Here is a 25,779-nt window from a genome sequence, read left to right as displayed (position 1 = left end):
CCCCGAGGGAAAGAAAGGCAACAGAGCCCAGATGAATGGCAGAGGCAGGTTTAATGGTGCCACCTTGTCTGTTTTGTACATTGTAATGAGCCAAACCGAAAAAAATGCAAGTAAAAAAAAAAAAAAGTTTAATCACACAGCACTTTATACAGATATCTTAAGCAATAGGCATTCACATCTCCACGTGAACAACGCACCGGGAAGCACAGCCCCGCCAGTCACTCTGGGTGATCCTCAAATAAGACCCCGACTCTGGGCTCCGATCACCGCAGCCCCAGCCTGGCCCCTGGCCTTCCCCGCGCTGCCGCCGGCTGCGTGCTCGCGGCGGCCCAGGTGTGGAGCCAGCGTAAGGCGGACAAGACACGTCATGCTTTGGCTTCTTATTTTGTCTCTTTTTTTTTCCTAGTAAGAGTTAATATTTTTTTATTCTTTCAACCTTAAATATTACATTACATACACCAAAAATTACATAGCTGCAATGTGCTCAACGGCATCCCCTTCACCTGGAGCTTCACATTATCAAACGCTTAGAAAACTTGTAAACCTCTGGGCCCAGCTCTGCGAGGGAGAACCCTGCTGGCCGCCACTCTGCCACGTCGAGCCTGCGGTTTGTAAGCGCAGCGCTGACAGGCTGTGTTCTTGTCCGGGGCGGGGAGAGGGCTGGCCCGCTCTGAGCTCCGTGAGCTGCGTGCCACCCCTGCCAGCGTGAGCACTGGACACAGGAGGGGAGAGGGCCCGATTCCACGGGAGAGGCCCTCATCTGTGCTGCTGCCCCCGCCTCCGGGGACCTCAAAGCCAGAGCTGTGGTCCCCCTCGCCCTGAGGGGCAGGAAGGGCAAGGCACCTAGAGCCGTGTCTTCCCAGCAGCAGCTCCCTGTCCTCACCCCGTGGCAGCACGCGAGGGCCATCACCTCCCGGGCGTCTCACTGCACCTGGCCTGGTGCCCACGTCTCGCACAGAGCAAGTTCAACAGGCCAGGGCCCAGCCGGGGGTCAGCGGCATCGGCATCGCTCTGGGGGAGGGTGGTGGAGCTGGGGGGCAAGGGAAGACCTGGCAGGCGGTGGCGACAGGTGGGCCCGGGACACCAGGAAGCGTCATTGGGACTCGAGAGTCGACCGGGGCGACCGCCGTGGCAACCCACACTTCATGCAAGGCACGTCCACGCGGCCCGTGTTCTCCTGTGTCAGACCCCAGGGAGAGCCCACCCCTGTCCTGAGGGTGAGAAGGCGCGGGAGGAAGTGCAGGGGCACCCTGCCTGGGACTACAGGGGAAAATCAGCCGCGCGGTTCCGATTTCCTTTGCCACAGGGCACCCGCCTGTTGGAAGATTGCTTCGGAATACAAATGGCAGCATCTCAAGAAACTTCCTGCACGTCAGCAGCAAACTCACCTTGGGAAGGAGGGGGCGAAGGGCGGGGGGCGGGGGGCCTGCACTGGGGACAGGAGAGGAGAGGGAAGGGGGGCGGCCTCTCCCTGCGGCCACGTGCCTTTCTCCGGGGCTGCTGGCTACTTGTCCCCCGCGCTCTCGGGCATGCCCGCCTCCGTCAGGGCGGCCCGGAACTGCATCAGGACTCCCCGGATGCTCTTGACGAAGCCCTTGGAGAGCGGGAAGAGGGGGAAGCCGAGGTCAGGGTAGCCGCTCTTCTCGGGCAGGAAGCTCCGGTAGCTCTTTCTCCTCTTCTTTGGCTTGACGCTGGGCGGCACCGAGGCATCGGGTGGGGCCTCTGAGGCCTGCTCCGTGTGGTCTCTGGGGGCTGAGGCCGGGCCCTCCGAGTCTGAGCCCTGGGAGGCCTCCCCAGGGGCCAGTCCCCCGTCCTCAGGTTCCTCTCGGCCGAAGTCTGAGAGCTCGGCCATGGCCGGTGGCTCCGGCGAGCTGCTGTCCTTGGGGAGCCCATTGGGCAGCGCCTGGGCCCTCTCCAACAGGGCGTGGGTTTCCAGCCAGGACTCGATGCGGTTTACCAGCCGCCAGCCGCCGGTGCTGAAGTGCTGCCGGATCTCCTGCTCGAAGACCTCGGGCGGCCGCCGGACCAGCTGGGTCATGGACTGCACCACGCGTATGAGGGCCATCTCGTTGTAGCAGCGGCTGTTTTCGTAGCCCTCTTGTAGGCCTCGGTCGCTGTCGAAGCCCGCCTCGTTGTAGTATGGTTCGTTCACCAGGATTAGACCTGCGGGAGAGAAGGGGAAGTCCCTCAGGGCCGGCCCGACCTCCACCCCCAGATGGGAGGTCAAGGGGAGCCACGGCCAGAGTGACGGTGCCCTCTAGCCACGCCCCGCCCACCGTACCTTGGATGGAGATGAGCACCTGGAGAAGGCTGGATTTGCTCGTCCACCTCTCTGTCCCCTGCAGCACACACACACGGTGCAAACTGATCAGCTGTGTCCCAGACACCTGCCGGGACCGGCCCGCCCCCACCCTCACCGCCAACCAGCGCCGACCCACCTTTCCAATCCAGGTGCCCAGGAGGCTGACGCACACCTTCCCGTTGTCGTACAGGTTGGGGTTCAGGCGGCCACTGCACTGGGAGAGGTAGCAGAAGTGGGGGGGCACGGCCGGGTAGATGTTGGGGAGCTGGATGTCGAACAGGTACAGGCCGTCCTCGTAGGGGGTGCGAGTGGGGCCCTTGATCAAGGCCGAGAAGAGGTCCTAGAGGGGGGTACAGGGAGAGAGCAGGGAGGCTGACGCAGGCAGTGGGCACCCGCACGTGGAGCCCGCTTCCAGTCTCTTCCAGGGCGCCGTGTGGCTGTGGTGGGAGCGGAAGCGGCCTTGGGATCCAGACACCCGCAGACAGCAACAGAGAAGCTGAATGCAGACACCTCTGTACAGACCCACTTGGCACCTCTTTAACTCCTGGCATGAAAGGAATTTTCCAAATTGGTTTTTATCTTACCAGGTTTTTTTTAATAAACTACTACTTGTAAGTTGCATTCCTCAAAACACCACTGTGACCTCCCCCCTGCTCCACCCCCACCCCATGAAGGCAGCAACAGTGACGGCCAATAAGAGAAAACATCATTCCAGGATGGCAAGACTGCACTGGCTTCAAGGGAACTGGAGGGGTAAGAGGATCTGGACTCGAGGAAAATGCTCTGTCAGTCATTAAGGAGACTCCGCACAAACATCAGAGACCCAGGCTGAGGGCTGGGGCAGGGGCACCGTCGCCAGGGCAACGTGTTGGGTGAGCCACCAGCTGAGTGACTGCCGGGGCTGAGTGGACCAGCGGGCATGCCGGCAGGCCCCTTCCCACAGCATCCCTCTTTGTGGTCCCTTTCCCATGGCCCCTTTCTCCAGGGCTGGGCCAGAGGTGAGCCTCCTAAAATCACTGCCCCTGGGGGCGGGGCAAGGACTGGTCAAAGGATAATACAGCTTTTCCTGTAACATTCTAATTTTTCAAAAAAAGAAAAAAGTCAAGTAATGTATTACATAATTTTAAACTAAGCTTTAAAAGGACGGCCGCCTGGTCTAGAGACAGCTGTGGGAGTCTTGTCAGAGCTTCTCCCGCCCTGTGAGGAAGGGCTGCAGGCAGGCAGCCCCACGGGTGGCCCCCAGGCCTGCAGGCCCAGGGCCCAAGGCTGCAGCCTCCTGAGCGCCCACCTGGATGCCTGTGCCCGCCCACGCCCGCCTACTTGCCATTCTGTCCTCGAACGTCTTGACCATGATGCCATCAGGCAGCGAGGTGGCCAGCAGCGCCATCTCCTTCCGCACTGTGCTGAAGAACTTCTTGGCTTCTGGAGGCTGGAACTCAATTTTCTTAAAAGAGTGATTCGCTAGAGGGGGAAAGAGGGTAGTCAGTCCCTCAGGTGAGGCCTGGGAACGCCAGCTGGAGGGGCAGCAGCAGCTGAACGTGCTCCCCAGACGGGTGGACAGAGCCCCCCTGCCCCGCCGCCCTCTCCTGGCATGGGGACTGGGGGCCCCTCCAGGGACACGGTGCCCTGGCCCTGGAATGAGGCCAGGCGAACTCACAGGGTGCGAACTCCAGCACCGAGAAGACCTCGCCCTTGGCGCTGGTGAAGGTGACTCCAGGCTTGCCGCCGCACTGCTGGCAGAGCACCGGCGTCTCACTGGGCCACTCAGCCTTCACCGGCGACTGCCCCTCGGGCTTCTCCTCCTTGCGCTCCGTCTCCGGCGCCGCCTCCATCTTCTCCTCCTCGGCGATGGCCACGTTGTCCAGGGTCTTCTTGAGGTTCTCCTGCAGCTTCTTGATGTCATCCAAGAACTTCTTCTCCCGCGTGGGCTTCTCAGGCTCCGCCGTGGGGGAGGTGGGCGAGCCTGTCAGCAGCTGCTCCACCGTCATGTTCTTGAGGCTCTCCAGGATCTTGATGGCTTCCTTCAGCTCCCGGAAGCTCTTCGGGGGCCCATCCTTGCCCGCCTTCTCCATCAGCCCGGCCACGGGGGCGGCCATGGCCACAGCCCCCTGGATGGCGGCCGTGGCAGCCTCCTCACTGATCACCACGCCCTTGTCCTCCTCGGGGGCTGCCGGCTGCTCGGCGGTGGGCATGGGGGGCTCCTCTATCTTGGGGTGCTCATCCTCTACCAGCCCGTTGTCTGTCTCCCAGCTGTCACTGTCGTCTTCCCACTCGTCCGAGGACGCGCCACTGGTGCTGCCTTCCACCGAGTCGTAGTCCGACTCCTCAATCTCAGACTCGATGTTGTACAGGTGCTGAGGGGAGATGGGACGTGGGCTGGGCAGAGGCCCTTTGCCAGGGACCCCGAGCCTCAGAGCTGACACCGACTGGGGGCCCTGAGGCCTCAGCGGCCCTGCTACCCTTCCTCCCTTTCCTGCTCTGGCCTCGCAGTTGGGCCTCTGCGCTAGGTGGTCCCTAGGCCTCTGGGAGGCACCCCAGCCCAGCCCATGGGTCCAGGGCCCAGCAAATGCCAGTTCTAGCCACCTCGTCACTGAGTGCACTTGGTCCGCTGGACCGTGGCAGACTCTGTGACTCTTGTTCCTATTCTTGGAATGGCCTCCTGGACAAAGGGGGAGCCACCCCTCGTCCATCCTGTACTGGCGCTTGGAGAGGGAAGCTGGGGTGTGAGCATCAGATCAAACAAGGGGGCACAGAAATGGAGCTGCAAAAGCCCCGTCCATTCCCTCCCCCCCGATCTGTGATAGTTTCCTAGAAGTGTTGGGGGAAGGCCCTGTAAGATACAGGGCACAACCTGCGCATTCCGAGCGCAGTGAGATAGGGATCCAGGTAGATCTGTGAGAACGTAGACATGCCTGGAAACCAGGAGCCTGCCAGGTGGGGCGGGACGGTCGGGCCCGCTGCGGGCAGCCTCTCCGCTCTCCTGACTCTCATCCAGGGCTCTGGGTGTAACACTGCCCTTCCTTTCCCCAAGACCCTGCTCCCCCAAAGAAGATTCCTTTGCCAGGAAGGCCTTGAGCTCTCAGCCTGTCTGTCACAGTCTGGAGCTGAGCCATGGGCTCGCGGGGGCCTCACCTGGGGCAGGATGATGGTCTTTGAGTTGTCAGCCCACACCACCTCCACTTTGCTGCTGACATCCACGCGGGCTACCTGGCCCACCGATGGCTGCAGGGCAAACAGGACAGGGTCAGGGGAAGCTCTCCAAGGGTGAGAACGGGAGAGATGTGGGCGCCGCCGAGAGGCCACCGTGAGTACTGAGAGCACGGCCCTCCGGCTGAAACACCGCCAATGCAAGCTGTCCACTGAGCCTGGTCTCTCTGGATGCTCCCCGGATGAGGCTCCAGCCTTGGGACTCTGGAACCCTTTTTCCCCTGCCCAGAATCTGCCTGACCTCACTGCACTCACTGCATGTCCCCACTTGTTCCCTGGGGCCGAGCTCAGGGTCACCTCCCCAGGCCTCTCCTGTGCTCCTACGGCACCTGCCACCACGCTCACAGCACTAAGGACAGGGCTGGGCGCCCCCAAGAAACCACCCGTGGAGCTCGGGGAGCAGCTGTGCAGACCGGCAGGCGGGCCCTACAGGGGGCAGGGCGGGGCAGGGCGCCTCCTACGCGGGGTGGACGCGCAGGCCCCCTGGCGGCAACGACAGGTACTGCAGCGGCTGCGCAGGACGCCCTACCTCGTCCTCCTTGTGCGGGGCTCCGTCCTCAGTGTTCCCGATTCGGATGACGATGTCGGTCGTGCGGAACCGGAAGTCAGGGTGATCGGCGATGTCGTAGACGCTCACGTCTTCCTCCTCTCCGATCAGCTAGGGTGGGATGGGTGGTCGTGAGCCCGGGGGCTCTACGCCCAGCTCAACAGAGCCCACCCTGAAGGAGACACGGGGGCGGCCCCTGCTCACCTCCACGTCATCCCCGCTTGGCCGCAGCTTGAACCACTTCACCATGCACGTGCGGCCCACGTGATCCCCGGACTGCACCACGCCGTAGACAGCGGGGTCCGGACAACTCTGGACTGCGGACCCAGTGCAGGCGACGGGTGAGCTAAGGCACCCCGGTGGGGGCACCGGCCGCCACCCCAACCGGCTGCACGTCAAGCACAGGGGCCCAGGACCCACTGCTTCCCTGGCTTGGTCAGAGAAACCCAGAAAGGCTGCGCTGTCCTCAAAAGCTGGAGCCACCTCCCAGGGGAGGCCTGCTGCCAGACCTCATGACCCTGCCTCCTGAGCCCCGCCTGGCAGTACCTCGCTTGTCCACCACGAAGTCTCCCGGGCAGAACTCGTTGTTGTCCAGGTGATGCACAGGGAAGAGGTCGTTGGAGCGGATGTTGCACTCCACGGAGCCGTCCTGCCACATCACGTCCGCCGAGGTCATCGTGGTCACCACCTCCACAGCCACCCTGCAGGCGGGCCCGTGAGCAAAGGCCAGGGACTCTCCCTCCCCCTCTGTGGGCTTGGCAACTTGGAACTCAGCTTCAGGCAGGAGGAAGGAAACAGCGCTGCTCCCCTGCAGTCTCCATGCCCAGCATCTCCTTCCGGAGAATCCCTCAACCCTGGTCTCTCCCTCTCCTGTCCTCAGATCCTTCCATCCCACCTGGCCGACCCCAGGCACCCCTGAGCCCGCATGGGGCTTCAGACCACGTGTGCACCCGTAAGCCCGCCTGCGTGCGGGTGCCAGGGAACGGTCTCAGGCTGGACACCCAGCCGGGAAAGAGGGTGCCCCCAAGTCTACCTGTCCCCCGGCTTGAAGTCGCGCGTGATTTTATTCTTCTTCCTCTTGTGTTTCCTCTTCAAATTCTTGATTGACAAGGGGATGCTCTTCTTGCGACTTGCGCCGCTGCCGCTCTGGGAGGAGGTGGTGGAGCTGGCTGAGGAGGTCACCGAGCTGGTGTCGTCCGTGTCGTCGGCGGCCTCGTCATCAGCGTCCTGCTCAGCCGAGTGCAGCCTGTCGTCCCCACCCTCCTTCAGCAGGAAGGGGGGCAGCTGCTCGCCCGCCTCGTGGGCCTCCTCTGGGCCCTCGTCCTGCATCTCCACTGGGCTGGAGGACCCATCGGGCGTCTCCTCGGGGCTGGCGGAGCCCGTTTCGCTCTTGGCTTTGGCCACCCCCTTCTTGCCTGCGTCTTCCATGGAATGGTCCCTGGAGCACTGGACGTCCGGGGAGCAAGATGTGATCCTCACAAGCTGTTTCTTCAGGAGGCGCTTCACCTGCCGGCAGAGGGGAGGGTGGGCGCCATGGAGAGCTGACTCCAGGCAGCTCGCTCGAGGGGTGACGGCTGTATACCTCTAACTGGCCTGCAAGGGTCATCAGGGCTGCCCCCCAAGGCCTAAAGCACAGACCTTCCTGCTGTGGAAATGGCTCAAGGCCAGTTCCTCAAACGCCCGCCAAGCCCCAACCCCGAGGACATACCTTCTTGGCCATAGAGCCCTCCCCCTGGGCGCAGTGTTTTTCTGGACATTCACAGGCAATCTTGGCCGGCTCTACCTTGGCTGGGAAGACATACAGACAGCGCTCCCCAAGCTGCCGCTGAGCATGGTCAAAGCATCCGAGACGCTTCACCCTGGGAGGCGAGCAGGAGAGGGGAGAGGCGGGCGCTGGGCAAGGGGGTCCTTGGCAGCCCCCCCGGCATCTGTGCCTGTGGCCCAGAGACTTGCTTGGGGACCACCTCTGGGGGTGCTGGAGCAGGGGGCGTGCTGGGGCCGCTTACCTGCCTAGGTTTTCCTGGGTGATGACAGAGGGTGGGGGGCTGACGCTGTCCGTGCCCCCTGGACAGAAGCTCTTGGTAATCCAGGTGACCTTCAGCTCTACAACCTGCACCTGGGAAGGGGGGTGGGACAGGGCCCCAGTCAGCAGACCCTACTGCCTCTCGCTTTCCGCAGCTGTCCTCCAGAGCGAGAAGCAGGTCCTCATCGTAGTTCAGACACTCCCAGAGGTCACGGAGGCCTCCTCCCCTCCAGATGGGCCCAGCGTACCTGCCACTGGCCACCTCCCTCCTTCGCTCAGCCCGGGCTCCCCCCGTCCTCAGAGTAGCCCCCTTCCAGGCGAGGGAGGCTGGGCGGGAGTGCCAGGGCCTCACTCCCCACCACGCCTTCTCCTTACCTCTTCGACCACCACGCGGAACTTGCTCTTGGTGCTGAGCACCGGCTTGACGCCTGACAGCCACTGGACGCTGGAGAAGATCTTGGCAGGCCCAATGAGCACCTGGCCCGGGTAGAAGCCGTAGGAATCGTCGAAGAAGAGACCCTGCAGGATTGGGGGCCAGAGGGGGGCCCGTGAGCGCTGCCTCTTCGGGAGCAGGGGAGCAGTGTTCACACCTGCATCCCCTACTGGGCACCTGCCGTCCACCCCAGGCCTCCATGCTCCACACCCCCAAGACTGCAGAGTAGCACTTCTCAGACCTCAGATGCACACAAACCACCAGGGGTTTTACTCACTAAAAGGCATGGCTGACCCATTCTGCTTATAACAAGCTCTCGGGCCACAACAATGCTGCTGGTCTGGGGGGACAAAGCTCTAAGGCCGGGGGTCCCCAAACCTGCTTGATCACACACACACTCCTAGTGTTATTTACAAACTGTCATTTACCACTGCTCTAAAATGTCGTATCACAGTAAAATACTGCATACACTCCAAGAAAAAGGAAGATTTTGAAAGGATGAGATAAAAAGTTTACAAAATGCAAAGAAAGTTCTACTGCTTCCTGCAAACACCAAAGCTTTCACCTTCTGCCACACAGCCCCTCCTTCCAGGAAAGCACTGGCCGAGACCGCTGGTCGCCCCGGGCCAGCCCCCCACACTCTGCCGAGAAGCCCAAGCTCCCTCCTGTGGAGCCCAGGGCTGAGGAACAGGAGACGTGACCCCCACCCCGCCTCCCAGGCTCCTGGGGTGGAGCCAACGTACAGAGTCGCTGACGTGCGGGCAGACATCGTAGAGCTTGGCGCCGTCCTCCGTGTTCATGGAGCACCTGCAATAGGGGGCGGGGGCTTGGTGGGCGCCCGACCCAGTGCCTGAGTCTCAGGGGAGGTGAGGCAGCCAGGACCCCAGAAGGGGTTGGTCAGTGTCTACAGGACTTGTCCAGAGGCGTCAGTGCCTCCACGGGCCTTAAAATGGGTAATTCACCCTCCGCCCACACCTCAGTCCCTGCACTGGAACAAGGAACTCTCTAAAACAAACAGGACTCAGCCAGCAGATCTCAGCGCTCATTCCCTTAAAGTGCCTAAAGGAGAGCATCAGCCCCTCTTGGGGGTCCTATGTGACGATGAGGGTCTCCCCAAGCCAGGGTAGAGCGAAGACCAGGAACTGAGCCAGAGAATCCAGCCAGGCTAACAAGGAGACCAGCCCGCGGTCGGGCCCTAAGACGCGAGGCCCGCAGCCCCTGGAACGGCCCTCGGGGGACCTAGGACACACCCCGGCCCCTTCCCCAGAGGCCCCGCCCTGCGAGGGCTCCTGCGTGGTGGGGAGACCGCACCTGGCGCCGTTGGACAGTTTCAGGATGATCTGGTTCTTCAGGTCGTAGACCTTGCCCAGCCAGCAGTCGTAGGCGATGTAGTCTCCGTACATGAAGGGCTGCAGACAGGGAGACAGGCGGTGAGAGACGACGGAGGACTCTGGTGTCCGGAACCCCCGTTCCTCTTGGCCCCACAGACAGGGCAGGAAGGCTCCATGTGGGTCGGACCCAGTAACTGTGCAGCAAGCTTGCCCCAAGAGTCCCCAGCTGCTCGCCCCCACAGAGGCAGAGGCTGGACAGCCTTCCGAGGACACAGGACACGTGAGTGGGAGTGGGCTGGGGTGGGTGGTTACACAGTAAAATGATTTAAATAAACAGATAACTATACGGAGGATATCAAGAGCCAAGTCTCTCCCTGCTGGGGACAGCAGTCACTAACACAGGCAAGGGAAGACAGAGGAGCTGACTGGGGTCAGAGGCATCAAGATGAACTCACACATCTCAATACGTACACAGGATGGGCACAGGCATATTTAGACGTGTGTGCGTATCCACCTACGTACACATACGTGGATTCCCTAGTGCTGCCCTGAATGGGGCCCAGGAGCAATTAGCACACCCAGCTTGCACCCAGACCATGGCTTTTGAAAGAAACTAGGGCTTGCTGAAGAAACAGCTGATTCTAGGCTGGATCAGAAATAATACGATAGGGAAAGTAAGAAAGTGTTATTTTAAAAAATGGTGGAGACATGTCAAAAGAGCACAGATGCCAGCTTGAAGGGGTTCCTACCGGCCAAATCTGGGTGGGATCACTGAAGCAACAAAACAAGTAATGGATTACAACCAATGACTAAAACAGGAGTCTCTGCATCTGATGTAAAAAATGAAGAAATAAATGGGACAGAAAGTACACCTCTTCCATGTGGTAGAATGCCAAACTCATAACAAAGCAGGCAGTGATGGTGTCATGAAATCACCGTTTGGCAGCCATCAGACTGCCGGCTGGGTCAGGTGGGAGTTGTTAATGGAGGCTAAGGCTGGTGGATGGGGGTTGAGAAGCACCAGTTTATTGACACAATCCTGGAATATCTCCCCACAAAACCAATATGATCACTGGCAAAGGGATGAATTTTGACTTTGTTGGGAGGCAGCTCAGCAGAGCTCAACACGACTGGGGAGCAAAGAGAACATCCCCACACTGCGGCCCAGGCACGTTCCAGGGCCAGGGAAGAGCTGAGTAGTACTTCTGGGGCAGTTCTGCCAAAAGCGTGGGGCCCGAGGCTGTCATGGGCACTGCCGGATGGCCCCATGCTCAGGGTCACCAGGGACAGGGAGACAAAGCAGGACCGGGAACCACTCCAGCCTGGGGGAGATCAAAGAGCTGACGACTGAGTGTGTGCTCCTGATGGAGTCCGGGTCAGAAGGGGAAAACGGAGATTGTTGGGACAACTGAGTGGGGTCTGCGGATGGACAGTAACAGGTCAAGGTCCTAATGTGGGGGTCTGAATGGTTGTTAAATAGGAGAGTTTTTCTGTTTTGGGAAAATACACACTCAGGGGGCAGACGGCATCATAACTGTAGCTTGCTTTCAGATGTTTCAGAAAAGCAGGGACTTCCCTGGCCGTGTAGTTGTTAACACATGGCCAATGCAAGGGGGCACGGGATCGATCCCTGGTCAGGGAACTAAGATCCCACATGCTGCATGGTGGTGCAAAAGAAAAAAAAAAAAGGTTAAAAACAAAGTTTCAGAAAAGAGGAGAAAAGAGAGAGTGGGGGAGAGAGGGGTGGGCAAGAGGGAGAACAGGCAGGAGCAGGTGCTGACACGCACCAGATGTGCCGCTGCGGGAGACACGGCACCTACGACCTTCAGCAAGTTTGGAATCGTAAACGCATAAATAAATAAACTACTGGAAAAAAATTTGTTTCAAAAATGATGACAAAAAGTCTTAGAAGAGAAAGGAAACCAGCCTTGTCTGCTAGAGACATAAAGCGCCACCTGACCTCAAGTCCGGATGGCTGACTCGCAAGAAGCGCCACCAGGCTGCAAGGAGAGGCTGAGTGCTGGGCTTGGCCGCTAGAGCCCCATGGGGGGAGGCCGGCGGGGGGCTCACCCAGATGTGCTGCAGGTCCTTGCTGTTGACGGGGTAGACGATGCAGTTGGTGCCGATAAGCTTGACAGCGCAGTCAATGTTCACGTCGATCACGGTGCCGCACTGGCTGTCCTGCAGGCGGGAAGGCATCCAGGCCCAGGGAAGGCACCCTGGGGGCCCACCCAGACCCGCCCCGACCTGCCCCAGGCCACGCCCACCAGGTGGGATGGGGACTCACAGTGGAGCGCATGTGCCGGACCACATCGCGGGGCACCACGGAGCGGTCCTCGAGCTTCAGCTGGAACAGAGGGCAGAGAGTGAGAGCTCGGCCTCCAGTCACATGGGGCATGGTCTCCTCCCAGCTGCAGTCAAGCACAAAAACCCCAAGTTCCCCCAGGCTTTCCCAAATCCCACGTGCCCCTCCCCGGCACCCGGATCAGGGGACAGGACCGCACTCTGATCAGGGACAGACCAGGGGCAGCCTCCCCGGTCCAAGGCGAAAGTCGGGCTCATCGGAGGGAACTGATCACACTGGAAAGGGTGGCTAAGCGACAGACCACAGACAGCCTCACTTAAATGAGAGCAAAACATTCTGCTACGAGCGGAGTCCTACCTCCACCTCTGCCTGCCCCGCGCCCCTGCCGCTGAGTGCTGGGGAGGGTGGGCTGGAGGAGGAGCATGACTTAGGGCCAGAGGACACCCCAAGGCGGCTATCAGCTGCACCACCTTCTAATCTGGGCTATCCTGCACAGCTAGCCGGAGCCTGCTCCTTATCGACAGCCTGGCGGAGCACTGCAGGCTGCTGAGTAACTCAGGACGCCAGCTTCTGGAGCCTGGCCGGCTGCACAGCAAGCGCTGACCCCTTCCCTCCACGACTGTCCCCCCACCCGCCCCTGGGCACAGGATCCCCACAACAGCCCAAAGCTTCTCCACTGAGCCAGCCCACCTTCTGCACTGGGCCCCCAAGCCTGGGGCAGCTCCTCTGGGGTTCTTCACTGCATCCTGGGAATGAAGGGGCTCTGGGACTGCCCACCTTCCTAGCTCAGAACCTCCAAGACCCCAAATGAGGAGGGGGAAGAGCTGTTCCCACAGACACCCAGCTGAAGACCCTCAGGGTTACTCTCGCCACCGCAGAACCTGGGGCCTGGAAAGGTGACCTCCATGAGGTGGCCTGAGGTACTGAGAAGGGAGACACACTCAAGGTCACCAAAACCCTGGCATCCGTGCAATGTAACTTATGAAACAAGGAAAGCGGAAGCAACGGGCCTGCCACCAACAGGTGACGGAGATGCTCCCACAGGGAGGGAGCCCCGGGTTAGGCACAGCGGACCTTCATCTGAGAGACGGCACTGCAGCCCCCGGGGGCTCAGAAGATTCACAAGGTGGTGAAAGCACAGAGAGCCACCGGGGGCCTGGCTCACAGTAAGCGCTCAGCCAACGCCCACTATGATGCCTCCACCCGCCTCCGCTGCCCCCAGGTGCAGGCTGATGACCCCAAGTTCAGGCTCCGAGACCCCAGGAGGGGTCTCCTGGGAGATACCAGGAGGCTTCAAGGGGCCATGTGGAACTCTGCCAAGAAGGTACTGGAACGATGGTGCCGTTCTGCTAACTCAGCCAACCTCCCGTCCTCTAACCCTCTGGGTCCAGACGCCCGGGGAGGACACGGTATTTTCAGCGTGCCGTCCTGCTCTATCTCAAACCTCGGCTCTCATTTCAGACTTCAAAAAACCACAACTACAGGTCTTTCCAAGTTGCCATGGAAACCAGGAGTTGCAGCGAGGGGAAGCCCTCTTGGAGAGGGGCTGTGCTGCGAGGGGTGGGAGGTGACCCTGCGTCTGGCCGTGAAGCACAGCAGCCCCACCTCACGTCGGGGTCGGTCCCTGAGAGCATCCTGAGGAAAGGATGGCAGCGGCCCGGGGCGAACCCTGAGTCACTGCAGTCCTGGCAGGGACGTGGCCCAGCCCTGCTGCCCCTGTGGGCGGAGGGGTCGCTGAGGCTGCTGCTCGGAGGCCCAAGCAAGAATGCCACAGCTCATGAAAGCTGGCATCACGGCCAGGCCAGGGGCGGGCTTTCTCCTTCCTCCCTCTGCAGAAGTGCTGCCAGGACGCGGGGCAGGCAGGTCACACAGTTCCCGGGGGGTGAGAGGCAGGGCTGGGGAGCCAACGTGTCCCCGGGTGGGGCTCTCCCGACCTGCACTCGGCCTCCTGCCAGAGCCGGATTCCCTCCCACCATGAAGCTGGGTCTCCAGACTCTTCTAATCCTGCAGGACAATGACAATGACACAGTGCGTGCCGAGTGGGAATGGCAGGGACGGCAGGGAGGAGAGCAGGGCGCCGGAGCCACGATTCTGTCCATGTGCCCTCCCCTGGGAATCCCGGAAGAGCACAAGACGCCCGGGAGGGCAGGATGACTTGCCAGGCTCTCCTCTCTGCTCCACAGTGTTGCCTCCTGGGCGCCCGCATGCCCCCACACCAGGCACCGCTCTCTGCACGTCTGCCGGGTGCCACCCACGGACCGGGCCTTCCCCTCGTCCTCCTCGCTTCTCCCTGCTCCGGGCATGTGCTCCCGGCATCTCACAGGCTCTAGAAGGAACCCCTGCTCTGGAGGCCTCTCCACAGCGACAGCACACCTCGTGTGTGTCACGTTCCACGCGGTCTTCAAGCAGTTCACGTTTTAACCTGAGAGATCCTCCACAACCCCGCAGAATCAGTACACCATCCTGGCCTTACAGAGGAGACCGGGACAAAGAGCAGAGAAGTCACGCATGCAGAGGCACACGGCTCCACAGTGGTGCGGCCTGGACTTGAACTCCGGCAGTCCAGCTAGAGTCCATTCTCTTAACCACAGAAAAAGCTCCTCCCTTCCCAGAGCTGTAGAGACAAGAACGGAGCAGACCACCCTTCTGGCAGCTCCATGCACTCTGCAAGACAGCAATCCTTGTCCTGGTTGTAAAAGCAGTAACTGCTCTGCTCATCTCTGGAACACATGGCAGGCAGCTGTCGTGGCCTCAGCTGGTGGACGTCATGAGGGCCCCTGAACACCCACCAAGGCCAAGGCCACAGGTGGGGGAAGCCTCCTGGTCTCTCTCAGCAGAGTGCCCTCTGCTCCTCCCGCCCTCCAGAGATCCAGTACCCAGACCACAGGTGCCGGACACAGTGCTGACACCAGGGGGCGTTGTGCCTGCTCCAGGAAACGGCCAGGATCACAGGAAGACTAAGCCAGACAGTCTCATTCTTTGTTGGGTGCACTCTGATGTAGTTTTTATCACGATCAGCTCTAGAATTCTGAACGAGCTCTGAGGTGGTCAACTATGGTTTAACATTTCTGGAGGAGAGTTGTAGCTGTCAGAAGCTTCTGAACAGAAAAAAAAAAAGACACCACACCAAAATGACACAGTGTCTGAGTGAAGAGGGGCTACAGGTGGTTTCTAAAACGAACACGCATTACTTTGGAAAGACTGAAGGGCAGAAGGAGAAGATGGCGACAGAGGATGAGACGGCTGGACCGCACCACCGATTCAATGGACATGAACTTGGGCAAACTCCGGGAGATGGTGGGGGACAGGGAGGCCTGGCACGCTGCAGTCCATGGGGCTGCAAAGGGTCGGCCACAACTTGGCGACTGAACAACGGCAACAGCAGCTGGTTTACAATCCTGGGTTAGTTTCAAGTGTATAGCATGGAGATTTGTTTTTGTGAGATTTTTTCCTTGGTACATTTATTTTATTATAAGATCCTGGGTATAATAATTAATTCCCTGTGCTTAGACACTTCTGGGACATGTCTGAGGGATGTGCCTGGTGGAATCCAAGAACATACGTCCTTTGCCTCCACTGCCTCCTCTGGAAACGAGTAGCAAACGACATGCCTGCCACCCTTGGGGGGGGGGGCGGGATTCCTGCACCTTTGGGGGTGGGGGAGCCAGGCTTCAGGAGAACAGGCACTGCTGAGACAGGTCCTGCTCTGACTCAGCTTCCGTTCAGTGAAGCACAGGAACGAGGTGAGCACGAGTAAGCTATTTAAGTGGGTGATCAGGAAAGGCCATTCCAAGGTGACGTGTGACCAGAGGTCTGAGTGTATTAAGGGAGGGAGCTTGCCAAGCAGACAAGAGAACTGCCCCAAAGACCCGGCGGCGTGTGCCTAGAGTGTTCAATGGCCAGCAGAGGCTGTGACAGCAACAGTGAACAGGAGGCGAGGCCGGGTGTCTCGGGCCTCAGAGAAAGCACAGGGGGGAGTCCACCCTGAGCGAGGCGGAAGCCCCTGCAGGTCTCTGCAGCGGGGCATGCTGGGAGAATCACCAGGCAATTGGGCAGAGAAGAAGCTGCAGAGCAGGCAATGGGACCAGGCAGCCCAGAGTTCTCAACTGCGCAACTGCACCCCTAGAGGACACGTGTAATGTCTGGGGATACCTGGCTGTTGAGGCTGGGGGAAGGGGCTCCTGGTGGGTGGAGGCCAGGGATGCTGTTAAACATCCAACAAACCACAGGACAGCCCACGGCGGAGAATGATCAGCCCAAAGCATCATCGGTGCGGAGGCTGAGGAGCCCGGAGGCTGCCCCCAGGGGAGTGCGGTGGTGCGGACACCGGGGGTGGGTTAAGGGATCGCTCTCCGGCTGCTTCCTGAGGTCAGAACTAACGGGGAGCTTCAAGTTGGAAAGCAGTGTGGTGGCACAGGAGGGGGCCCCACGGGGGACCGCCGCCTGCAGGGAGGCTTCACACGCCCACCCCACCCCTTTCTGGGCTCCCAGGGGCTCTGGCCCTTCCCCCTGGGCCGCTCAAGGCGCACACAGCTCCCCTGCGCTACAGCTCTGATGCTGGGCACTGATGGTGCCGCAGCTCAGGGTCTAGACCCTCAATCACAACACTGCTCCCAGCTGACCTGGAAGAACCTAAATCACTGAATAAAAATGTTCTAAGGAGAGAAAAAGACAAACTAAGGCTGATCAACTGGTTGAATACACAAGGAAGCTGAAACAAGATGCTCCTTTCCAGTGGATCTGAACATCACATCCTGTAGGACTGGGTGGTCCTACGGGCTGGCATGCTCAGTGGGGGCCAAGCACATGCTCGAGGGATAAAAGGGGCCTTTGTGCCTGGTCCCTAAGATCAGCACCCACTAACGGGGCCCCTAGCGTGAGAGGAGAAGCAGTAGGAAGTTGGACAACAGGCAAAGGAGGGCCCTGAAAGGAGCGTGAACGTCTGTGTTGAGGCTGGAAGCCACCCACCCACCACTGTCCTGTCAAACTCTGGAGGCCAAAACATGGGGGAGGAGAGACGTGTCCTTCAGACCCACAGCAAGAGAACCATGGGGGCTTCTCCAGGGGTTAGTGATGTAGGCCGCACCAGATCCTCAACTGATAATGCGGGTAGCTTTGAACCTGGAGCTCAAGGACCAGCTGTCGGCCAGCCCCTTGCCAGCCCCACACGGCGCCCCTGGCGAGTGAGTGGAAGACGTGGAAGATGGCGTGTGTGTTGGGGGGCGGGGATGCGCCCGCTGTGACCCCGGTTTGGGCTGTAGTCAATGGACTGAGTCAGGCCCTTCCTGGGGTGGGGTAGGGTGGTGCGGGGAAGTGGCAGGTCCAGCAGACACACTTGGGCGATGAGGCTGTTTACCTAGGCCAGGACTCAAAGAACGATTCCTCAAAGAAATATGATGAGGTCAGACCAGTGCTGGAAATTTCTAAAGGCCTGCTATTCCCAAGGGGTAAAAACAATCCGAGACACATGATCCCTCCTGCCCCTTGAGCCAGCACAGTGATCACTGCGGGGTGAGGGACTTCGGGTCCCCTAACCAGCTCCCCTCGCTCCCTCATCCAAGGTCACAGAGGCTGCAGTAGGTCCCAGTCCGGCTGCCCTTGGGTCCACCTGGCTGTGAGAGCCCGGGCTCACTGCAGAGACAGGGGCGGGGCACACTGGCCACTGGCTGAGAAGCCCAGCTCAGTTTGGGGGGTGAGACTAGAGGAAAACTATTCAATAGGAACTTTGCTAAAACCTAGGACTGAGGTTAATGAAACTCTTTTTAATGTTCCTACGGATTCAAGGCTTGATAAGATTACAAAATGTGAAACGAGGGATGTACACAGTCTTTTAAGGACGTAGAAGGATCTGGTGCAGAGATGGGTGGGGAAAGAACAAGGGCAGGCCCAGGGATACTGACTCCTTCCTTCCAACACAAATGCAATCTGGAGGCCAGAGAAGCTGTGCTGGCAGACTGGAAGTTTGCCCCTCGGGGCAGAACCCTGAAAGAGCCCTGGGAACCCTAGAATGGATGCTCCCTAGAGCAGAGATTTCTCTTCTCTTTTGCCATGCAGTTACGCCTGTGCGATCCCCATCCCTGACCCCGGCCGTCGGCAGTGAAAGTGGGAAGCCCTAACCACTGGGCCGCCAGGAATTCCTGAGTAACACTGTTTCCAACCGAGGGTTCGGACCTGTTAGTGGGTTATGAAATCAATTTAGTGGGTCATGGCCAACACTGGGCTTATCACATACAGGAAGGGTGAGTACTGTCTTGAGAAAACTTTTCCAGTTGCATAAATAACATACATGAGTCCTGGGTCACTACGTAAAAGGTGTAGTCAATGGTGGGTCACTTTCAAGGCGTCTGAGAGCCCCCACCCTACCCAGCTGCCCTGAGGATCCTCTCTGGCTGGGTCCTTTCTGGCTTGGGTTTCAGCCAGTTATATCAAGCGGAGGGAGACATCTCTTCTAGTCAGAAGCTCGTCCAGAGCCAGAACCAAGCAAACGATAAAAAATCCTAGGATCCAAACGTTTACACGGAGACACTGTGGGGTTGGGGAAACTCTTAACTCTTTCTGACCTTACTTAAAATGTCAGTATGCTGGCTTTCAGAACAGTCCCACTGGGCGTGGCAGCGAATGGTACTAACTATGGGCTGGAGCCGGGCTCCACTGCCAGCGTTCAGTTCTGAATGGATCTGGGGACCTGACTGGCCAGTGAGCCCAGCGAATGCCAGAGTAATGACTTTCTCACAGCAGTTGACCATCATGTGACTGAAAGTCCCTAAAAATCCAGCCATCAGCAAGCTGCCCACCTGAGGATTGAAGGTTTCGATCCTAGCAAACACAAATGGCCAGAGGGCCTCACGTGCCTGCAGGAGAAAAGCTGGAAACGGCTGGGCAGTGGGAGAACAGACCAACACTGGTGCCCCTCGCTGGAAAATTCTGTCAATCACATGCTACAGAAACCACTCAGCAGAAGCTCCGCTGAATTTGAAGACTGAGGGCGATCAATTCAATAGTTTTTTAGTGTTTCCTATAGATTTCAGAACAAGATAAGAGTACAAATACGAAGGTATGTGTCCCAGCTTTACAGAACTTACATTTAGTTGGGGGGAAACAAAATGAAAATACCTGAAAAACACTTATACGAGTAAATAACACAAAAACTCCTGTAGCCAAAGGGCAGGTGGGAAGGGCCAGGCTGCAGAGGAGACGTCCATCAAAGATGTAGGCAAAGGTCACCCCCCCACACACACCCCTTCAGATGAAAGCTATGCTGGCCAGGCGTCTACACTCTCACCTCCCAGGGTGGTGGCCCTGTCCCCAGGGCCCCCTTGCTCTGATGGCATGCCGCAGACCAGAAGCCTGCAATTAGGGCCAGGCAATCCATCATGACTGCATCACTGCCTGGAAACTGCAGCTGTGGCCTGCCAGCTTGCGGAGACGGCCCAAGGCGCAGCGTGCCCAAGGGGACAGAGAAAGGGGACCGAGTCCAAGCGCCTGCTAAGTGGGAGGGAAGGACTGGGGAGCTGTGCCTGGCAGTGGACCAGTGGAAGCCCAGGCAGCAGAGCTGGGTCTCTCATGCTACAGCATCAGGGGGAGGGCAGCGCCCACCTTCAAGAACTCAGCACTGCCCTCAGTGTCTTGGCCCCAGCCTGATCAGCCTGGCTCCAAAAAGGTCCAAAGAGCCCAGGATTCCTGGATTCAGGAGGAGGGTACGAGACAGGAAGCTTCAGAGTGAGAAGAACTCCCTCCTCGAGATAAAGGAGAAGTCAGCAGCATGGTTTCAGGCCTGTCCTCATGGCTAGGCTGCTGGGCATCCCTGAGTGGGCAGAGAGAGCAGGCCCAGAGAGGGCTCAGCGCTGCTCTCCAGACCCCTCCCCCACCCCCACGTGTCTGATGTCAGCTTAGCTCCCAGAACGATGACCCAGGCTGGGAACCCCACAGGCAGACCCCTGAAGGTTTCTCCCCGTGAACTCAGACCTCAGCTGGAGGAAACATATACACGAAATTAACATCTACAAAGACAGAAACAGAGGGAAAAATTAACATACAGGTGCATTTTGATTTAGAGGGCATTTCTAAAAAGTCTTGTATAAACTGAAAGGATCTCAGTATCAGGGAGCTCTTTCAAAGAAAATCTCAGGAAATCACGGAGTCTGCCAGTCACCACCTTCTTGTTTATATGGTCACAATTCTCCTCCCCTTTCAATAAGAGCAGACACACCCATCTCCATGACTCAAGAGTGAGGTGGATCAAGGAGAGTCAGCCGAGGGTGAATCAGAACGCGCAGGAGACAGAGAGCTCAGCTGGTGGCACGGCGGCACTGAGATGCCTACCCTGGGAGAGGTGTGATCCAGGGACCCGGTAAGGAGAAGACGGCACCGGGCCAGGGGTCAGCACGGGCGTTCTCGGGCCCGGGGGAGTGAGGTTGGGGGTGGGAGGGAAGGAGTCTTCAGGGCCCGCTCAGCACCAAGGGCCTGGAGATGGCGTGCAGGGGGTGGTCCCAGAGCTGGCACTCATGGAGTGAGCCTCGTCCCCGGCCCCCACCAGGACCAGCCTTGGAGCCTCACGGAGCCCCTGCGCTGTCGAAGGAGAAGGGGTGACCAGTGAGCAGATGCCAACACACGAGGCCCTGGCCTGATTTTCTTTTCTGTCTGACGAAGCACGAAACTTCTTTCCTCTGAGCTCCTCTAGGTCTCACACAGGAAGGACGTCTCAGCTAGAATTCACAGTATCACAGGTCTGAAGGAGGACACGATTCTGAGAGTGAGGGATTCAAAATGCGTCTCAACCACTGGACACCCACCTGCAGACGCCAAGCCCTAAAATCAGCAACAGCAAGGCAGTGTTTTGGCTGAACACCCACCACTGTGTTTGATCTCTGAAGGGCAACTGGTAGAAACGAACCAATGGCCCCATAAAAACACAATGGAGAAGTCTAGATATATTTAACCCAGCAGTGCTGAAATAGCAAAAGATTATGAAGAAAAGCGGACGCCACCTTGGCAGGTCCCTTGGGAGGAGGACTAAGTTTTAAAGCAACCATCAGAATCTGCAGAGTGCTTTCAAAAATACAGATTCCTGATATCCCAAACCTACTGAATGGACCTCTAGGTGAAACCAGCAATCTATTTAATGTTCCCTGGGCGAGTCCGATTACCAGCCTGGTTAAAACAGCTCTGCTTTCTTCTAAAACAAAAGAGGGCCCTGACTACTCAGGGACATTTGTTTTTAGATTTTTTTTTTTTTTGGCCGCACACCATGGCCTGAGCAGGATCTTAGTTCCCTGACCAGAGATCGAATCCTTGTCCCCTGTAGTTAACCCCTGGACCATCAGGGAGGTCCCTGTTATTAACTTTTTAAATTTAAAGATAAAAAACCTGGGGATCAAGATGCAAAAGTGAGGTGGATTACAATAACTAGCAAAGCAAAGTGAGGCTGGGCTTACACCCACACCCCCAACACCTCCCCCAGTATCCCTGACACACTCCAGTGGGTCAGCCCTTGAGCACACACAGGGACCAGGTTCTCTAAATGATGTGGCCCCAACTCTGACCTCTGTTCAGGTGGTCCAGACCTTGGCCTCTGTCAGCTTCCAGACAGATGCCAAGAACAAAGCCCTAGACCCTGGGGGCCAAGAGCCCTGGGACCTGACCCAGGCGGGCTGCTGCCTAGGGGGCAAAGAGCGGAACTTGCCAGCACGTGTCCCCGGACACCCAGGGGACTTGGTTTTCCCACGGTGGAGACCTCCAGGCAGGAAGGCAGCTCCGGGCCCCACACTACAGCCATAAAAACCACGAGGATTTTAGAGCTAGGTGACCGGACGGGCAGGAGCTGGTGCACTGAACGCGGCTCTCCTTGCAGGTAAGAACCCCGAGTCTGAGAAAGAACCATCCTGGCAGGAAGCCCAGTCTCTGCCTGGTCCAGTCCTCAGGGATGACCACCGGGACCTCAGCTCCCAGATGCTCTTGCCCCCTTCTCTTCACCTCCCTCCTTTCAAACCCGAAGAAAAGTGACATCACCTTCAAGATGATGTCATCGCTGGCCGGCAGAGCTGGGCCTGTTCCCGCAGTGGTAGGCTGGGGACGCTTCTCCACAGGAGAGCCCACAGCGCCTGTGGTCCATGCTCCCAAATGCTGAGAATTGCTGCTGATCAACAGCCACACTCCCTGCGAAATGCATCCTACCTTCCACAGCAGACTCAGACTGACAGGGATTCATTCAGCATTGCTATTTTAAAAAATGCAGATATAGGAGGAAAAGGCAGTAAAAATACACACCAGAGCCCTGGTCCAAGGCTGTCTTTCCTCCAGGGCCAGGTTCTCACTGAGGTGGGCTGGGCGGTGGCGGGGGGCTGGCCTCCTGGGCAGTTCTGTCTCCATCATCCGTGAGGGCTCTGTGCCCCCATCCCACCCACTCCCTGAGCCACCCAGCGGGCAGGTAAGGGAGATCCACACCAGGGGGCAGGGACTTCCAGGACTCGCCCCGGAATAACTGTGATCCTCTGCTTTCCTCAACTCCCAAACTCCATGTTTCTAACACAAACTGGGTGGGGGGCTGCAAACATGTTCTCTCCCCCCCCCCCCCTGCCTAGGAAGCAAGAGCTTTGGCCAAGGCACAGACAGGCGAGGAGGAAGCAAGGTGAGCACCGCCCCGCCCTGGGATGGAAAGCAAGCCAGGGCCTCACATCCCTGAACAACGGTCCCACAGCCAGCTGCTCCCAAAGTGCTGACGGCCTTCTGAACTGGCCTGATGCCCTCAGTCCACGGCATAGCCACCCGGAGCCCTACAGACAGGCTGCCCCCGCCGGGGAGCAGCTGACTGGCCTCACCGCTCACCAGCGCCCACCTCGACAGTCACGTCTTCCTTTCTCAGCCATCCCATGTCACCAGAATTAGACCAGGGGAGGATCGGGTAGCCTGCCCTCTGGGCAAAGATTTCTAACAGAACGAAGCACAAATGCTTACTGAGCAGCCGGCTTCTGGGCTGAGCGTGTGGTAACTGGCGTGGCTGGGAACAAGGAAAGGGCTCGCCACCACCCACTGAGGAGGAAACACTTACAGGTGCCAGAGACCCAGCTCGGTCCTGCAAGCTCCCAACTCCTCCAAAGACAGAAAGGCCAGAGTCATGTCACCTGAACCCTCAGGGCACAGAAGGTGACTATTTTCTGTTCTCTGAGGGACCGGAGCAATCAGCATCGATGAAAATGCATTAACACATTTCGGTGGACGCCCTGGAGCGTTAGCACCCCTGCCTGAGAAGGGCTGGAGACCTGCCAGGGTACACGGTATATACCTTTTACAAGAAACGTCTCAGCCTTGCTCTCTCTCCAACCTGCATGCATGCTAAGTTGCTCAGGTGTGTCCAACTCTTTGCCCTCCCATGGACTGTACCCTGCCAGGCTCCTCTGTTCCATGGGATTTCCCAGGCAAGAACACCGGAGGAGGTTGCCATTTCCATCTCCAGAGGATCTTGCTGATCCAAGGATTGAACCCGCATCTCCTGCATTGGCAGGGGGACTCTTCACCACTGTGCCACCAGGAAAGCCCACCCCTCGGACCAGGGCTGGCCTTATTTCTCTTAATCCCTGGGCCCTCATCACTGGCAAACAGGCCGCGGAACCAGAAGTGTGAAGAAGAACCAGAAGACGACCCCAGGCTGGCGTCTGAAGAATCCTCCCCACCTCCTGCAGGCTGCATCCAGGAACCCCCATCAATCTAAGTGGGGGAAGATGGAACAAGCACTCTGCCACAATCCTTCCAAGGCCCAGCTGAGTCACGTGAGGGTGATGGCAGGTGGCAGGTCTGTGATGGTTCTGAGATGGAAGCCCCCAGGACACGAGTGGCATGTGGCGAGTAATGGAAATGGCAGCTCTCTTGCCCGCCCCTGCTTATGCTCTGCCAACGATTGCAGGGCTTACTTCACTGGTCAGTTTGAATGGCCCTGAAACGGGATGTGAAGCACAGAGCTGTGCAGTGAACCACACAGGGAGAAGGTGCGACTGGGCACCCAGCGTGAACCCCGCTTCCCTCGGGCCTGGGCTCCAGACCCGCCTCTCCTCCCCCAGCGGCGGGGCAGGGACAGAGCCCACCCTGCAGAAGCCTGGGCTGGCTTCCCTTGACATCTGTCACAGGCTGCTCAAGCGACTGTGCACCAGCCATCCATCTATCCACACACTAACACAACAGTCTGCACACCTACGAAGATGCCAGACGCTGCGTGTGCCTGGTGCTAACGAAACATCAGGCTGGGAGGAGCCAGGAGCATGAAGTGCAATGAGCAGTCACACACGAGGCGCCTCCACGGTGACAGTCACGGCTTTTACACGGGCCCAGACAGCTGACTCCAGTCTTTGCCTGGGCGTCACCCCATCAGGAAGGCCTTCTCTGACTGCCCCGCTTCCTTCTCCCGCAGCACCTGCCCCGCCCTGGAAGCAGACAGCGTTGGAGGAACCCGTGGGAACTGGGCTGGGGACAGAGGCAGTGGTCAGCAGCACCCCCACCAGAGAGCCACTGGCCCCCCAGGAAGCAGGCAGCAGAGGGTGGCAGCTCCTTCAGGAACTAGGCTGGAAGGAGGGACCAGGGAGGGGACGTGGGCTGGGGAAGGGCCTCTCTTTAAGACTTCGAAGACAGGTCTGGTGGGAGCTGCCCAGGGAAGATCTCGAGAGTGCAGCCTGTGAGGTAACCAGGGCGGCGCCTCCGGTCCAGCCTCCTCCACAAGGCTGGCTGTCCCACAGGGCAGCCGAGCCTTGTGCCAGCTCAGGCAGGCTGCAGGGCTAGGCTTCAGCCTCATAAATGTCGTGCATGGCCAGCGAGAGACCCTCTGCTGGCCGCCACCTCTGAACATGTGAGTTGTTCCTCCAACTAGAACAGCCGCTGCTCAAGGGCAGGGTCCCGTCACACGTGGACTGTGGTCATCGGCCCGGCCCAGGGATCAGCCCTCCACCCCACCCCCGGGGGGCCCCCGTCTAACAGGACGGCTCTGGTCTTGTCCCTCTCCCTCCTGCAGATTCCAGCCCCTCTCCAATGCCTGCCTGGGTGGATCTCGTGGCCTGGATCCCAGGACACCCCCTGGTCTGGGTGCAGCACACCTCCCCCCAGCTTCCGGAGGAAGGTCCGCGGGAGCACGCCCCTCCAGTCCTTGTGGGCTGGGCAGAAACACTTGCCAGGCGACTGGCTGGTTGTGATGCTCCCACAGAGCGTCGAGGGCTCTGCTCGTCCAAACTGAGAGCCTCCGGTGTGACCTGGCGATGCTGCTCCGATTATATTCACTGTGATCTGTGCGGATTTCCTTCCGTTACCTGTCTTTCTGTCTACCGCACTCTTTCCTCTTTTTTTCCAGTGAGATGACCTAGTTTTTATAATTCTGAACATTCTCCCTCTATTGGCTTGAAGGCTCTTGATCCTGTTTCTACTATGAACATCCTAACGTGTCCGACCGACTCAGAAAGTCTAGAGGAAACCAGCTGCCCTCCCATTCTTCCTTAACAGTTCAAAGATCTTCGTATTCACTCCCATGACCCTCTCCTGCATTTCCACTGACCGCTGTGTCAGCATTTTAGTTTCTAACTCTCCTCAAGTCAGTAACGACCCCAGTTTTACATGCTGACCATGATTCAGCTCGACCACAAGTTTCTGCCGTCTCT

At 58.8% G+C, this 25,779-nt stretch overlaps 1 protein-coding gene across 2 annotated transcripts in view; it reads right to left on the bottom strand.

Annotated features, from left to right (window-relative positions):
* Positions 1-32: 32 nt before the first annotated feature.
* UBE2O (ubiquitin conjugating enzyme E2 O) overlaps positions 33-25,779 on the bottom strand; it is a 47,932-nt gene continuing 22,185 nt past the window's right edge. Inside the window, exons 2-18 of one of the 2 annotated variants that reach the window (XM_069542082.1) lie at positions 12,131-12,190; positions 11,914-12,024; positions 9,824-9,921; positions 9,256-9,319; positions 8,455-8,598; positions 8,063-8,172; positions 7,840-7,915; positions 7,090-7,562; positions 6,603-6,757; positions 6,261-6,373; positions 6,039-6,167; positions 5,435-5,524; positions 3,960-4,656; positions 3,627-3,763; positions 2,439-2,642; positions 2,282-2,339; positions 33-2,163 (exon numbers count right to left, since the gene is read on the bottom strand). In XM_069542082.1, coding sequence (XP_069398183.1) covers positions 1,505-2,163; positions 2,282-2,339; positions 2,439-2,642; positions 3,627-3,763; positions 3,960-4,656; positions 5,435-5,524; positions 6,039-6,167; positions 6,261-6,373; positions 6,603-6,757; positions 7,090-7,562; positions 7,840-7,915; positions 8,063-8,172; positions 8,455-8,598; positions 9,256-9,319; positions 9,824-9,921; positions 11,914-12,024; positions 12,131-12,190 — 3,378 coding nt within the window. In that variant the 3' untranslated portion in view covers positions 33-1,504. Of the gene's footprint in view, positions 2,164-2,281; positions 2,340-2,438; positions 2,643-3,626; positions 3,764-3,959; positions 4,657-5,434; positions 5,525-6,038; positions 6,168-6,260; positions 6,374-6,602; positions 6,758-7,089; positions 7,563-7,764; positions 7,916-8,062; positions 8,173-8,454; positions 8,599-9,255; positions 9,320-9,823; positions 9,922-11,913; positions 12,025-12,130; positions 12,191-25,779 lie in introns of both variants that reach the window. The other variant, XM_069542081.1, reaches the window with a different exon arrangement.

This window comes from Ovis canadensis, chromosome 11, assembly GCF_042477335.2.
Source record: "Ovis canadensis isolate MfBH-ARS-UI-01 breed Bighorn chromosome 11, ARS-UI_OviCan_v2, whole genome shotgun sequence".
NCBI lineage: Eukaryota > Metazoa > Chordata > Mammalia > Artiodactyla > Bovidae > Ovis > Ovis canadensis.
The sequence above is the reverse complement of the archived record's forward strand: the minus strand, read 5'-3'. Positions and strand labels throughout refer to the sequence as shown.